The sequence below is a fragment of the Mauremys mutica genome, chromosome 11 (genome assembly GCF_020497125.1).
Source record: "Mauremys mutica isolate MM-2020 ecotype Southern chromosome 11, ASM2049712v1, whole genome shotgun sequence".
NCBI classification, from domain to species: Eukaryota; Metazoa; Chordata; order Testudines; family Geoemydidae; genus Mauremys; species Mauremys mutica.
In genome coordinates, this window is record NC_059082.1 from 51,885,494 (window position 1) to 51,902,189 (window position 16,696).

Below are 16,696 nucleotides of genomic sequence, written 5' to 3' on the forward strand. Positions count from 1 at the left end.
GATGGAAAGGGAAGAAGGCTCTCCCATGTCATGTACTGCATGCAATTTGAAGAAGCAGGGTTTCACCTGACTTTCAGTTGCTCCTTCCCCAGTACAAGCCTGGTTCTCCACCCATGTATTCAACACTGAATCTACTATGAAATGGAATGGGATGGGGATGACTGGGTTGCTGTTCTAGGATGAGGCTCCTTATCCCTCAGGTGTTATATATTCTAACAGGGGTCCTCCAGCACAGTATTTCTTGCAAGACAACCCCCAGAGAAGTCTTTCTTATCAAGTAAATTTTTACCAAGTATTTTTCTTCCCATCTGTTTTGCAAATGGGATTCTCTTGAAATTCATGTGGCTCAGGGAAAGCCCTGGGAAAAATCCTTCTTCCACATCATTCCCTGTAGCTTTCTGTGGCTCTGTGCAATTGTATGCTGATGGGGCAGGAGGACTGAGAGAATGCCAGACCAGTTCGATTAGGTTCCTCAGTATTGTGCCTCAAGAAAAGTCCTGGGGCATGATTTTCAGAAGTGCTGCACACCTCCATGTCTAACTCATGTCGATGGGAGTTGCAGATGCTCAGTGGCTTGGCAAATCAGACTCTTGTTTTCTACCACCTGAATGTCAGAGAGGCTAGATTGCTTCTGTCTGTGACTCTCATTGCCAGTGAGCCACTTCAGAAACACCCCTGTCGACTCAATTGGGGAATCCTGGTTCTAAAGCTTCAGGCCAAATCACACTTGGAGTTGCAGCTAGCAAGAGATGTTAAGAGTAACAAGAAGGGTTTCTTCAGGTATGTTAGCAACAGGAAGAAAGTCAAGGAAAGTGTGGGCCCCTTACTGAATGAGGGAGGCAACCTAGTGACAGAGGATGGAAAAAGCTAATGTACTCAATGCTTTTTTTGCCTCTGTCTTCACGAACAAGGTCAGCTCCCAGACTGCTGCACTGGGCAGCACAGTATGGGGAAGAGGTGACCAACCCTCTGTGGAGAAAGAAGTGGTTCAGGGCTATTAAGAAAAGCTGGACAAGCACAAGTCCTTGGGGCTGGATGCGCTGCATCCGAGGGTGCTAAAGGAGTTGGCGGATGTGACTGCAGAACCATTGGCCTTTATCTTTGAAAACTCATGGTGATCGGGGGAGGTCCTGGATGACTGGAAAAAAGGTCCTGGCTGACTGGAAAAAGGGAAGGAGGAGGATCCGGGGAACTACAGGCCAGTCAACCTCACCTCAGTCTCTGGAAAAATCATGGAGCATGGCCTCAAGGAATCAATTCTGAAGTACTAAGAGGAGAGGAAAGTGATCAGGAACAGTCAGCATGGATTCACCAAGGGCAAGTCATGTCTGACTAACCTAATTCCCTTCTATGATCAAATAACTGGCTCTGTGGATGAGGGGAATGCAGTGGACATGTTATTCCTTGACTTTAGCAAAGCTTTTGATACGGTCTCCCACAGTATTCTTCCCGGCAAGTTAAAGAAGTATGGGCTGGATGAATGGACTATAAGGTGGATAGAAAGCTGACTAGATCGTCGGGCTCAACAGGTAGTGATCAATGGCTCCATGTCTAGTTGGCAGCCGGTATCAAGCAGAGTGCCCCAAGGGTCGGTCCTGGGGCCGGTTTTGTTCAATATCTTTATTAATGATCTGGAGGATGGTGTGGACTGCACCCTCAGCAAGTTTGCAGATGACACTAAACTGGGAGGAGAGGTAGATATGCTGGAGGGTAGAGAGAGGATACAGAGGGACCTAGACAAATGAGAGGATTGGGCCAAAAGAAATCTGATGAGGTTCAACAAGGTCAAGTGCAGAGTCCTGCACTTAGGATGGAAGAATCCCATGAACTTCTACAGACTAGGGACCAAATGGCTAGGAAGTGGTTCTGCAGAAAAGGACCTAGGAGTTACAGTGGACGAGAAGCTGGATATGAGTCAACAGTTTGCCCTTGTTGTCAAGAAGACTAATGGCATTTTGGGCTGTATAAGTAGGGGCATTGCCAGCAGATCGAGGGACGTGATCGTTCCCCTCTATTCGACCTTGGTGAGGCCTCATCTGGAGTATTGTGTCCAGTTTTGGGCTCCACACTACAAGAAGGACGTGGAAAAATTGGAAAGAGTCCAGTGGAGGGCAACACAAATGATTAGGGGGTTGGAGCACATGACTTATGAGGAGAGGCTGAGGGAACTGGGATTGTTTAGTCTGCAGAAGAGAAGAATGAGGGGGGATTTGATAGCTGCTTTCAACTACCTGAAAGGGGGTTCCAAAGAGGATGGATCTAGACTGTTCTCAGTGGTAGCAGATGACAGAAGAAGGAGTAATGGTCTCAAGTTGCAATGGGGGAGGTTTAGGTTGCATATTAGGAAAATCTTTTTCACTAGGAGGGTGGTGAAGCACTAGAATGGGTTACCTAGGGAGGTGGTGGAATCTCCTTCCTTAGAGGTTTTATGTATTTGAAAACTGGTATCATGTCCCCCCTCAGTCTTCTCTTCTCCAAACTAAACACACCCAGTTCTTTAAATCTTTCCTCATAAGTCATGTTTTCTAGACCTTTAATACTTTTTGATGCTCTCCTCTGGGCTTTCTCCAATTTGGCCACATCTTTCCTGAAATGTGGCACCCAGAACTGGACAAAATACTCATTGAGGTCTAACTAGTGCAGAGTAGAGTGGAAGAAATACTTCTTGTGTCTTGCTTACTGTTAATACATCCCAGAATGATGTTTGCTTTTTTTGCAACAGTGTTACATTATTAACTCATATTTAGCTTGTGATCCAGTATGACCCCCAGATCCCTTTCTGCAGTACTCATTTCCCAGGCAGTCATTTCCCATTTTGTATGTGTGCAACTGATTGTTCCTTCCTAAATGGAGTACTTTGCATTTATCCTTATTGAATTTCATTCTATTTACCTCAGACCATTTCTCCAGTTTGTCCAAAACATTTTGAATTTTAATCCTATCCTCCAAAGCACTTGCAACCCCTCCCAGTTTGGTATCGTCCACAAACTTTCTACGTATACTCTCTATGCCGTTATCTAAATCATTGATGAAGATATTGAACCGAACCGGACCCAGGACCAAACCCTGCAGGACCCCACTTGTTTGGGGGGAGGGATAGCTCAGTGGTTTGAGCATTGGCCTGCTAAACCCAGGATTGTGAGTTCAATCCTTGAGGGGGTCACTTAGGGATCTATGGCAAAAATCAGTACTTGGTCCTGCTAGTGAAGGCAGGGGGCTGGACTCAATGACCTTTCAAGGTCCCTTCTAGTTCTAGGAGATAGGTATATCTCCAATTATTATTTTATTTATGCCCTTCCAGCTTCACTGTGAACCACTGATAACTCCTCTCTGGGAATGCTTTTCCAACCAGTTATGCATCCACCTTATAGCAACTCCATCTAGGCTGTATTTCCCTAGTTTGTTTTTGAGAAGGTCATGCGAGACAGTATCAAAAGCCTTACTAAAGTCAATGCTTAGGGTAGATAGAAAATAAACCCATAGGTAGGGCAGCCAAAACAGGGGGAGCCAGGAGACCATGGTCCCCCCACTTTTTATTGGCCATAAGGATGAGCGTCGGGGGAAGGGGCGGAAAGGAGCAAGCGGGGGGTGGGGTCTTGGAGGGAAGGGGCAGTGCAAGGGTGGAGCCTCGGGGGGAATGGGTGGCACAAGGGTGGGAGCTCAAAGGGAAGGGGCGGCCCAAGGGCAGGAGCGAGGGCTCGGGGAGGAAGGAGCGGTGCGAGGGTGGGAGCTCAACGAGAAGGGGCAGCGCAAGGGCAGGAGTGAGGGCTCGGGGGAAGGGGCAGCATGAGGGCGGGAGCTTGGGGGAAATGGGCAGTGCAAGGGCGGGAGCTTAGGGGAAAGGAGCGGTGCAAGGGTGAGGGAGGGAGGGCACAGGGGGAAGGGGCAGCGCAGGGGGGCAGGAACATGGTTCAGGTGCCTATAGCCACCCCACTCTTCGTGCACTTCCACTGCTCCTGCCCATATGGAACATAAAGAGGAAGAGGATCAGAGTCCTGGGGTAATAGGGCCACAATTATTGCTCTGATATAGGAGGATTCTTCAGGCCGGGGCAGAATCCTACCTCTTCTTCCTTTAGCACCCGCCAATCGGCACAGCACAGCCCTTCTGGAAAAAACAACTTCATATCTCGGACAGCAGCGTGATAGGATCTGGAGCCTGACAGACAGACACAAGGAGAGGATTCTATCAGGCCAGGAATTAAACGTTCTTTAGCCTCACAGTCATCTACCTGCAAGATTGATGGCGTGCAACTTACTGAAGGAATTGCTTTAAAGGGCAGCTGTTATATACAGTCACAGCAAACATTTAAAACCATTATATTCACATTTGCTTCATTGTCTTCTTGGTATTTTGATTTTGCTCTATTATTTCTCAGCTTGTTCTTCATACAAAACAAGATTCCTTTCATTTCCTAGCAGGGTAATAACGGGAATCATTGGAGGTAGTCAGTGAAACAGTTCACACTGCAGTGACAATCCACTACCACGGTTCCCATGCTGTCTAGATCACATCAGTCAGGTGTTATTGGATGGGAGGGAGCTACTAATGATCTCAGTAACACTGGTGGTTATAGTTTACAGTAGCGTAACTGAGAACAGAATTTGGCCCTTTCTTTTCCTTTAAATATCAGCCGCTCCCAGAAGGAATGAGTGTCATAAGTGTCGCCATCACAAGCACCACTACAACAGTTAGTTACTGGGAACATAGCTGAGATATCAGAGGGGTAGCCATGTTAGTCTGGATCTGTAGAAGCAGCAAAAAGTTCTGTGGCACCTTATAGACTAAGAAACATATTGGAGCATGAGTTTTTGTGGGTGAATACCCACTTCGTGATAATCACTCTGTTATTACTTTAGTGGCTCAGAATTTTCATCAATAGGCAGAGCTCAGACACGAGGCAAAATGTGTTGTTTAATCATGCCCCACTATACACCTCTGATGATATCAGGATTTTGGAGAGTGGAACAATATGGGTGCGGGGGACACAAGAGGAGGAGGACGGACTTTTGGTTAAAGCACAAGACTGGGAGGCAGAAGGTCTGGGTCCCAATCCTAGACGTGACACTAACTGACTTGTGATGTGCTGGGAAAGTCATTTAACCACCACATGCGTCAGTTTCCCCTTCTGCAAAATAGGGATAATGAGATTTTCGTACAGCACAGGAGTGTTGTGAGGCTGTATTTACACTGCTTGGAAGATAGTAGAGAAAGAAACGTTATTCCCCTGGACTGGAATTCAAGCAGACTGTCGATGTGTCAGGGCAGACCTATGCTCCTGGGATGCAACAGTTCACTGCACCAAAGCCTGCTACCCTCTGGAGAGTGCTCACCATTACAGGTATCAGAGGGGTAGCCGTGTTAGTCTGGTTCTGTAGAAGCAGCAAAGAATCCTGTGGCACCTTATAGACTAACAGACGTTTTGCAGCATGAGCTTTCGTGGATGAATACCCACTTCTTCGGATGCAAGTCCATTACCACCATTACAGGCTGCACAGACGCAAAATATGAATATTAATTTGTGGTACAATAGCTCCCGGGGACTTCAGTCAGTACAGACATAACGTGAGAGACAGCCCTGGCCCCAGCAGTTTATAATATAATGATCACTGGTGCATAAATCATGCTGCCAGCTGCAGAGCCCTTAGGCCAGATTCGCCATTGCCCTACACCTTGTGAAAGTAATTTAAACCTCTGCAGAGTGGGTGTAAAATGCTCCCAAACCAGAACAGGAGACTTTTCCAGCCCCTTTGCACAAGTGTAAATGATCACACAAGATGCAGGGCACAGGGTATCAGACACCCTGGACCTTGGTGTGGAAAAAGAAGGTCCAGAAAAGAAGGAAGCGGTACAGGCTGGTCAACTGCTAGTATTAAAAACTGCATGGCTCAGTTTGGTGCTATCAGCAGAATTCTAGCTGTGTTTTGCCTGATTTTTCTTGACTACTCTAGGGACTACTGCTATGGGAGGAAACCCACACAATTAGTGTCTGCTCCGGTTCAGTAAGAAGACATCTGGCAGGGAGACAGAAATTTGCCTTTGTCTGGAGCAAACATAAGGGCACTTCGTGTTTTTTCACATGGCAAAGAAATCTTCTTGGGTAATCCCCTCTCGATCACTGATCGGTCCATGCTGAATGCTGCTCTTCCTGCTCAGTGTGTCTTCAAGTGCTTTTTCCTTGCTTGGAGTAGGGTGATGAACTGATGAATGCCCCATTTCCAAAGATGGACTGCTTCTTGGCACAGCAGACTGGACCCTGCCCTGCCTTGACAAATTACGGAGTACACTGCTGGTCCGAAGGTAGTGGGTATTGCCTTCCATGGAACGTGTGGAAGGAAGCTGTTGAGTGCCAGCCAAATTACTCTCAGCTCCAGTACACTGATGTGTAATCTGGTTTCTGCATGCAGGGGTACACCAATTGTGGGTGTCAACTAGCCCAGCTATGTGATGGAGGCAATGGATGGGACTAGTGACTCTAAGGGAACCCTTCTGCAGATATTGCGTGGGCTGCGTAACCTTCTGAGGAACAGGCACTCTGGGGCCAAACCATCATCTGATGTAAGTCAGCATGAACTCCAGACTTCACAGGTGATACACTGATTCACAGTGGTCCCATCATGTCAACTCTTGTTTTCTGAAATACTTTGACCTCTTTCAAGCATGCCTGGGGGAGATCTCATTCACAGAGTTTTCAGGATATGCAAATCTATCAACCTGTTAGGAACATGAGAAGTGGGGTTTTCAGGATGGGTTTGTGCCAACTAAAGAGTTCTGAGTATTTCTTCAAATCTTTCAGGCAGGTAAACCCTAATCTTCAATTACTCCCATGGATGGGATCATCTGAGTGGACGTGGAGATGGATTTCTCTTGGTTTATCCATAAACCTAAGGATTGGAATAGAGAACAACTCTTGAAGGGAGAACTGCATTCCTTGAGGCATTCACACCTTCACTGACTATTTGTTGATGTAGGGGAAGATGTGGATTCTCTCTCTTTGCAAGGGAGCTGCTGTCAGAATGAGGCAGTTGGTAAATACTGTGTATGTAACAGAAAGGCCAAACAATAGAACTCTGTACTGGCACAGATCCTGTTGGATGCAGAAAAGATACTTCTCCTCTGTAAGCCGGATGGATGGAAATATGAGTCTTTGAGGCAGAGAGCAGCAAGCCACCCTTATGAATTTAGAAAAGCTCTGAGGGAGACTGTCATCCTGACCTTGAACATGCAGAGCAATCTGTTGAGTGCCCTCAAGTCCAGCACGGAGAGGGATGGGGAAGGAGGGTGATTTAGTGACACGGAGTGGAACTAAATAGAAAAACCTAACTAACCTAATGAGGCTAGAGAATGGTACCTATGGAACCAAAATCCATGTGCCTTCTAAAGCTTACTGATTTATTTTAAAAACTACTAATTTGTCTAATAGCTGGTTCAGCTATTTGCATGACAACCAACTCCATACAAGGGAGAAAGATGAGAAGACCACCAGTTGAAAGTCAAGGGATCAAAGGGAATTCTGACTTACCACTTTGGTGGCTTTGGCCAGAACCAAGGCTGCAATGGGGCCATGCCTGTTTATACATCTCTACCAAGAATTCTGCACAGCCACTACACAAGAGCCAAAGCTTTCCACAGGCTTCTGGGCTTTGGTGCAGTGTGGAGGAGCCTCCCAAGGGTCTCTCTAGACTGGCAACGCTTGAAGAAGTAATAGCAGTGCATATTTGTTTCCCTTGGCATATGTGAGTCCCTCAAACAAATTTTTCTTAACTTGGAGACCCACCGTAAAATCCATTTTGTATTGAGCTGGCACCATACTGAGCCCTCCAAAGGCATGGGTCTAGTGTTTGAGCCAGTGTAGGGTCCTCTGGCCCCAATAAATCTACCAGCTTCTTTACAGCATTCTCTCTCTGCAGGCACAACACAAGGGAGGAACCAGAGCTGAGGTAGCTGCAGTGAGCTTCTAAAATTGCAGGCTCCTGAAAAGAAAAGCAGGGAGAGAAACAAATTACACTGATTCATGTTGAGTATTAGATACACCTGGCAAACTTCCAATGGCTAACAACATCCATACCGTAAGCAAACTCATTGGTCAATCTTCCCTGCTTCCTGCTCTCTGTACACTATAAATGGCCATGATCTCTGTAGACAGAGCTGCCACAATATCCCCCCAAGATCACCAAACCAGCACATGTGCACATGCAGCCCACTGGAGAGTGTATGTTACAGGGCCCACTCTGCACCCAATCCTCAAAGAATATGAGTCTGTTACAGCACCAGCTAGGGACCCTTGTCTGTTTAGCTCAAGCTGTAGCAGCTTTTGCTTTTAGCTCTGGAAGCCGCTGGTTCAATCTCAACATGGCAGCTTTCACAAACATATACATACATAGATAGTTGTAGTGGTGTTTTAAGATAAATCCTTTGGAAGAGCCAAAACAAAACCCGGTTTCCCTGAGGACGTTAATAATATTCGACTGTGGCATATGTGGTGCATGGCCACATACATCCCCAGTTTCAGGGAATATGGATAGGGAGAGAAGGAGTTCATTCACGGTTGGTAAGGAACACAATTTGCTACAATGCAGCTTAGACATTCTCAACCCTTGTAAATATCTGGCAAAAACTCCCTGTCCAACTAATAGTGAGCATTCCCCAGGGGAAATAACAAAACAGGCACTGATGATCCAACATGACAGATTATGCCATGGCCTTTGACTGTGTCATAGTGGGATGTTGGTGTTGCTAAGCAAGTTACCTAAGAGTCTTGATGCATCTAACCATAGGCGCCGACTCCGTGGGTGCTCTGGGGCTGGAGCACCCATGGGGAAAAATTAGTGGGTGCTCTGCAGCCACCGGCAGCCAAGCTCCCACAGCGTGCTGCGTCCCCACTCCTCCTCCACCCTCCCAGCACTTCCCACCCCCCTTCCACCTAACAGCTGTTTGGCGGCACTTAGGACTTTCCGGGAGGGACGGGGAGGAGCGGGGACATGGCGTGCTCAGGGGAGGAGGCGGAGAAGAGGCAGGGCAGGGGCAGGGACTTGGGGGAAGGGGGGGAAAAGGTGGAGTGGGGACTTTGGGGAAAGGGTGGAGGGCAGTGCAGGGGCAGGAAGAGGTGGTGCAGGGGCGGGGCCAGGGGGAATTCAAGCCCCCACCGGGCAGAGGGGAAGTCTGCGCCTATGCATCTAACGACATATTTTTCTCATGAAATTAGGTAAAGTTGACAAACATGTCACTGGAGTCCAAGATCATTCACATGGTATTATTGCCTATGGAAAATGTATACAAAAACTTCACAGGGCTGTGCTGTGCTAAAAAAGTGCTGTCAAGCACTAGCGGAAGAATTTTAACAACACAGTATATATTTCAATTTTTCAAATCAAGAATTTCACAGTGCATTTCAATTTTTTCAAAAATGTGTTTCTGTTTCATCGAGTGGAACAGACTCATTTTTCACTTTTTGGAAATGTTTGATAGAATTTTTTTTATCAAGAATATTATCCAGATCATTGCCTAAATTATCAACATTTGTCACTGGCAAATTAAAAATGCTGATAACCATTTCAATACCTGTTTCAAACACGTTTGATAAAAATGTCGATAGACTTTTCAATTAAAATGTCACAAAAGACTTTTGGCAAAAGACTTTTTTTTAGGACAACAGAATTTTACAAACTTTTTCATATAATAAAGGTAATTTCTCAGTGAAAAAACATCTGATTTGAAAACTTTTTATCAAAAAGCTAGTGCTAGTGCTATTATTTTAAAGTACGGTTCCATTATGAAGAAAAAACCCAGTACAAATGCGAGTGCAGGGGATCTAGATTTATCATCTTGCAATGGCTCCCTAGCAAATGTGTTTCATTTTCAGGTGATGTTTCTAACTGCTGACCTTGAAAACCTCACGCTGGGACCAGATAATCAAGCTGGCTTCTTTCCTTCTGGTGCACCGCCACCGGTAGTAAAGGTTCTATAGGCCAAACAGTGCCCTCATTTACTCCCATGAAACCTCACTGTCTTCAGTGACAGCCTTGTGTAGCTGATTGAAACGTAGTAAACAATTGTGTTGAGGCATGAGAAAGATCAGAATCCAGCTGTGTGTTGGCTCTGCAGGCCCGGCAGGACTAAAAAGCAGCAAAACCTTTCCTCCCATCCCCCAAAGTCTGAACAGAGGATTCTGAATCTACACAAGGAATAGATCTAATGAGTGAAGAGGTACAATTTGTGCATACTGTAGTCATTTGAGTTCAGAGCCACACCCATTGGGTTGGGGCTAAAATCGAAGGGAGAACTTCAGCTCTGTTGATTTGGCCTTCATGTTCATTTTTAGATTAACATTACTATTGATCCTGAATCTACAGCTAAAAAGTACTATTGTAACTAATGTGATTAGAAAACCACAGCAAACATTTGTATCATGTGCCATGGGCCAACAGCTACTAACAATGAAAGGTTACTCACCTGTCCAGTAACCTTTCATTTCGAGTTCCTCGAGATGGAGGCTGCATGAGAGAATGTGCACACCCACTTAGTCAGCAGTGCCCACAGGTCTGTGCCTGCACCCTTACAGCTCTTCGTGCTTCAGTACAAGGGCCTGCCACTGCTCCATCTCCTTCTCAACCTCAAAGCCCAACAGGACTCCGAAGCTGAGGGGAAAGGAGAGCAGGTGGTGGAGTGGACAATACATCTTGAAGAACTCCAGTCACTGTAGAAGGTAAGTAACCTCTCTTCTTTGAGTTACTGTCCCTATGGGTGCTCCACATCAGGGAATTTATGAGTAGTACCTCAGCACAGAGGAGGGTGCTGAGCAGGTGATTCAATACAGGCTGGAAAACAGCTTCACTAAAGCCTTTCATTAGGTCTTGAAAAGCCTTGAAATAATCTGTGTAGGGGGGCAGAGCTGTCTTGTCTGGACAGGAGGAGGAGGATGGTGTCTTGTCCTCTACCCTTAAATCCTGTTTCTCCAGACTCTTCTTGAGGAAGAGAGTTCTGAAGTGCCGATGGCTATTCATCTTTGCAGATAATTTTGCATGAGGGCACCCTGTAGAGCTGGTTATCATAAGGGGTCCAAGGGTTACAAAAGGCCCACTGAGGGGAGGCATAAAGGAAAGGAGTGGGACCCAGGGATTCTCCTATCAAAGGTGATGGGTCATATGTTGACTGGTTACAGGGGTCTCAAAGGAGGAGTCTGGAATTGGAAAGGGATGGAATCCTAAATGGAGGCTGAGTCCAAGGAAGTGCCCTCTTCTGTCTCCAGTGGAGAAGCTAAAGGCACCACTACTCATGCTCGGATGGGTACAGGGGACTGAGGAGAGACTGGCAGCCATGCTGGAACCGACAGATTAATCTTCGTATGAGTATGGGACAGCTGGAGGGTATGCTGGTTCTAGTGGGTACTGGTGGGAAATCCCCCGCATACTCTTCAACAGAGGGGATTAGGGCTCGTCCATAACCCAGAGATCCTCATGAGAGAGGAACCTGTATGGTACCAGATATGGTACAGATGGTTGGTCTGTATGCTTTTGATAGCTATGAATAGAGGGAAATGGTACCAGGTGCGGTGAAGACAACTTTTTTTGAAGAGTCCTTGCCCTTTCAAGGGTCCTTCAATTTGGAGGAATCTGATCCGATGAAGCTGCCACATAGGGTTGCTTGCTGGAAGGCTTCATGGAAAGCAGCTTAGTAGTAGAAGACTTTCTTGGTGGTGCCAGCATCTTGGTACCATGACAGCCTTGGCAGTACTTGCACTGGGACATGAAGTCTCTTTGCTCCCTGGTCTTAGTGGTGACTTTTCCCTCCTCTTGTTCTCTCTTAGGGGAGTGGGGTCTCTTACACTTAGAAGACTTCTAGGTGACCAAAGCTGCCCTGTGGTCTCTGCTTGCCAGAGCTGAGGAAGCCACTGGAGTACTGTGAGTGACTGAGGCTGATGTATGGAGGATGGAGAGTCAAGATACTGCTGGTCTCAGCACATCTTACACTTGGCTGGGATGCGAGACCCTCCAATGCAGCGGAGGCAGCTGGAGTACCCATTACTGAGGGGAAGAGACCTGTGGCAAGTCTGGCAGAACTGGAATCCCAGGTTATTGGCCATAACCTACCCATAAAGACCACAGACTGGCAGGAGGCAAGAGCCGAAAGGCCCTGGTCGCAAAGAAAAAGGGAAAGGGCAAATTCCCCCCTTCCAAAAGCACGAGACTGTGCAATAAAGAATACTATAAAGATAAGATAACATAAAATAAAAAATAAACCAGTTGTGTCAGCTAGCTAGTGGACACTGCAAACTCCATCTCAAACCAGAGTGGTTGGAAGGAACTAGTGGGGCAGTGGATCAACCCCTCCCTATATGTCCTCATACCAGTGCCCGAGGAGGCATGGGACGCAGGCACGGAGCTGCGGGAACTGCTGACAAAACTCTCTGATCAAGACTGCACGGGTGTGCACACCACCTCTGGTGGAGAATTCATGGGGCTGTAACTCAAAGAAGCTGTTCTATGTTAGTATTTAAGATTACAAAGTCAGAATAATGATCATGTTGCTGTAGATATTAGTTGGCATGAGTGTAACCAATATCTTCGAAAAAGGAAGGACACACTAGTGGCTATCATGTTACTGGGAAAAAACGCCAAAATCTGATCTGCCTTCAAATAGTATGTATATGTCAGAATAAACCTAATGTCACCTAAGGGCTTAATCCAAAGCCCATAGGAGTTCTTCAGTGACTTCTGTGCACTTTGGATCAGGTCCCAAATGAGAAGGAGATGGGAGACCACAGACAGAACTTTTAGAAGGGTTCAGCACTTGCAGTTAGGACCAGGTTTTCAAGTACTCAGCTCCCATTTAGTCACCAAAATTCATGGCCAGATTTTCAAAAGAGCTCAGCACATTGGCTGCACATGCTTCCCTAGGAGCTGTGGGGTACTCAGCAATTGGAACATTTGGTCCTTTTTTGGGGTCAGACTTACAAAGGTGACCAGCTCCCATGCAGGCATTTAAAGAGGGCCAGAGCTGCAAAATAGCTCAGCAGCCAGCAGCTCCCATTGTGACACTTAGCCAGATTTTCAGAAGAGTCCAGCACCCAAAATGTGCTTTTGAAAATCTACCCCTTTAATTGGGTGCCTAACTGGGAGCTGAGCTCTTGTGAAAGTCTGGCCCCAACCGTGGGTGCTAAGCCCTTGGAGATCTGACCCTGGGATCTTGTGAAAAGCTGACCTCATGGCTGAAAGACTCTCCGACATTCTCTATGAATGGGAATCAGAACCCTGAACAGTATAAGTACTTCCAGCTCCCCACTGCTACAGTCAGTCTATTATCTCCACTTTCTAACCTGCCGAAATAATAAAACCCGCTTTTTCCCATGAACAAACAAACAATACTCTGTAATTTTTAAACTCATTAGTCATCGGCTCTTTAAAGGAACTAAATCAATGCTCAGCAGCTGCTCTGGAGAGCTGGAAAAATACAAGAATAAGTCAAGAAGTTCAGATGAAACAGCAGCTCTCTAAAGCTTCCCACCCCCTCCATCTCTGAGAGACGTTGGATCTTTTTAAATAGCTGTCCAAATACGTGTATGTTTCTGGTGGTCAAAGAAAAATCACCCCCTCTTTATTTTTTTAATCTTATGATACACTCAAATTGTGTACAGCTCTTACCACCCACTCCCAATAACCCCACATCTCCCTTAATGGTGACCTGCAAGGAGTTTTTTGTAAAAGATGGGTTTGTGTCTTTTTTGCCATTGTTGCGATGCAGAAATAGAGGCTAAAAGTGTTCTTTATTTTCTTTAAAGAAAAGTCCTCCCACCCCCAACTTGTTTGTTACTTTAGAACAGGGGTAGTCAATATGCAGACCATGGGTCAGACACTTTTGACAGTCAGCAAAATCTTTTAATTTACTTATTATTATCATGATTGTTATTATTTTTGTACTATTTTCTCTGGAGTCTGGACCTTGATTATACCTTGACAAAAAAATAATTGATTTCCCCTGCTTTAGAATACAGAGACAGGGCTATTTGCTGCAATGTCTCGGACAACCTTACTGAATTAAGTTCAATCTTCCTGAATTAAGTTTAGGTATTTTAGGAGATCATTGTATTAAAAATGAAAATGAAAATGGTACTGTGTTATTGTGGGATTGGACGCAACTCCTGTGTGGGGAGACATGGTGGATGTAAACCCTGGAGGGGGTAATGAGCCCCAAAGCAAATGATTTTCCAGACAAGAATGAACTTTTAAAGTTATGTGGATTTCTCAAAATCTCTAGGGGGAGGTGTATCCTCTTTGGTTATGCAAGAACTCAACCTTTTGAAGCTTTGCCCTGAGGGTGGGACCTTTATCTGCTAATCATCTGTTACCCAGGGACAAGATCAGAGGCCCAAACTGTATAAAGGAGGGACTCATAGATGCAAGGGTGTGCTTGTTCTGAGCCATAGTGGTTATGAACACATAGCCACAGAAAAAACTATGGTGGGGTTTGAAGGACTGACTCCTGCCAGAGCTGTTGGAGTTGGAGTGATCTCTGGTAAGCTTATTAGCATGTGTGTAGGTTGTTTTATGGTTTTTAATATGTTTTCTCTATAATGCTTTCACCTTGAGAATAAATGTGCTTGCTTAGAAAGAGCTGTGTGATACCTTATAACTGTGGCCAAGTACATTGTTTATAGCCTCTGAGGAGAAAGCAAAGCAGGCCTGCTTAGGCAGTCTGACTTGCTGGGGAATTCACAGGGAAGGGAGGGAACTGTGCAGCATGGAAACACCCCAATCAGGAGGGGGTGAAACACGTGTCTCCAACCAAGAGAAGGGACAGCTGGGGAGCTGGAAGCCTGAATGTGGGTGCCACCGAGGGGAAATACAGGTGCAGTTGCCCTGAACAGTAACAAATCTCATCTCCCAGATTTTTCTGTTTTTTTGGAGGAAGTCTCTCTTGGAAGTCTCAGAGGACAAGTATTGTGAGCTCTCTCACCTTTATGGAAGGGGCAAGGGTGTTGGCTCTTTAAGAAAGACTTCATCTATCCAAAATATTATTAGATGGTGATGTTAAATAGATGTTAATGAAACCAATAAAATCCAAAGATTTTTAAAATAAAAATCCCTTCAGGTCTCAGTTGCTCAACTTTTACTCTCTTGGCTCTTGTCATGTCATCATTTCACTAGCTCTCCAGTCAGCACAGAGTCTTCCAGGCTAGAGAGAATCTGAAATTCTAATGTTAAAAAAAAAAGCAAAAAAATAAATTCTCTCAACTGAAAAAACAGTTCAGGCCTCTTTATTATCAAGCAAAAAAGGACACAAGCCCAATTTTGTTTTACTTGCAGGTCATTTTTAAAGACTCTAGAACCTCAACAGTTGAGCTTTGATTGGAAATGTAATAGGACTCATTATGAATTAGGAAGTTTACTTAATAACTGATTCAGTTCACGGGAGGTTTCCTCTTAAATGGCATATGCATGTCGCCCAAATGCTCAGAATTTTTCTTTCAGAGAAACCTGTTCTGTTTCTTTGTGCCACATGATATAGCTCTCTTTCTATCTGACTGACACCCAGCGCAGATTTAATTATTTTGTGGAGTCCACCTGTGACAACCACAGAGGAATCCTGGATGGGAGTTTTTGCTTTAGCAGGAATGGATTCTATCAGCACAGCCTACAGCTGGACCGTTTTAAGTGCTAGTGCAGTGGTAGATCTGTCTGTTTTTTAACAAACCTGTTTAGCTTCAGATGAGAGGAGTCCTAAGACAATGTCTGGTTTCAGGCTTATGTGTTTCATCCCAACAAGGCTGAATTTTTCTAGGTCTAGTTTTCGGAGGATTCTAGCAAGGCTACGAGCCCAGACACCAGGTTTGATCAGCAACACAGTACAAAGAAGCTGGGCTCCTGTAACAAAAAAGCATTACAGTGAAACCAAAGATATTTAAAGCACTGAGCATTGGTACTCACTCTCAGTAATTTTAAAGGCAAACAATGTAACCGTTAGTCAGCTAGGACAGGCATCTAAAGAACAAGGACTTTTAACAGCAGCTGGCATGTAGTCCACAGAACTCTACTGACAGAACCAAACAAGTACAGAATAAGGATGTGGGTTTGGTTTAATATTTTCGTTTTAAAATATAACCAGACCAGCCAAGGGCAGAAGGGTGATTTTATCCGATACCTGAATATCAGTGAGCACTACCTACAGTTCCAAACATTTCATACCACACGTCTCTAGATCCAGAATCAATTCATATAAGATCTTCCTGTGGGATGCTATTTTTGCTTATGTTAAACATGATAAATCGAATCCCCTTTTCCATGTAATATAAGATCAGAACCAAGTTACCACAGGGTAATGCAATCCTTATGGCAACCATTGAATCCTTATCATTCTTTATTTAGATCCCATATGTTTCTGTTTCCCTACTAGGACTATGCTATTTAGAAGGGCACTGTCAAATAGCTTAGGTCTAAAGGCTCAGATTCTTAAGGGTACTTAGGCACACAACTGCCACTGATTTTGGTGGGAGTTAGATATCTAAATATCACTGAGGATCTGAGCCAAAATCACTTTGTGTGTGACCCAAATTCCCTCTGCAGAGCTGAGAACTGAGCTCAGCATCACTGTGAATATGCCTGAGAGCCACAAAATGAAACTGACTAGAAATGGAAAGTGAAACTGATCAGGCTAGCTTCACTGCCCTCACTGGGTGAAATGCATAAAGCAAACAAACTGT

At 45.3% G+C, this 16,696-nt stretch overlaps 1 protein-coding gene across 11 annotated transcripts in view; it reads right to left on the reverse strand.

Annotated features, from left to right (window-relative positions):
* The window catches only part of DNAAF8 (dynein axonemal assembly factor 8), a 152,775-nt gene that overhangs the window by 15,083 nt on the left and 120,996 nt on the right, over positions 1-16,696 (reverse strand). For all 11 annotated transcript variants that reach the window (XM_044979365.1, XM_044979361.1, XM_044979358.1 and 8 more), the window contains 3 exons: positions 15,691-15,860; positions 7,778-7,973; positions 4,064-4,158 (listed from right to left, as the gene is read on the reverse strand). In XM_044979365.1, coding sequence (XP_044835300.1) covers positions 4,064-4,158; positions 7,778-7,973; positions 15,691-15,860 — 461 coding nt within the window. The remainder of the gene's footprint in view (positions 1-4,063; positions 4,159-7,777; positions 7,974-15,690; positions 15,861-16,696) is intronic.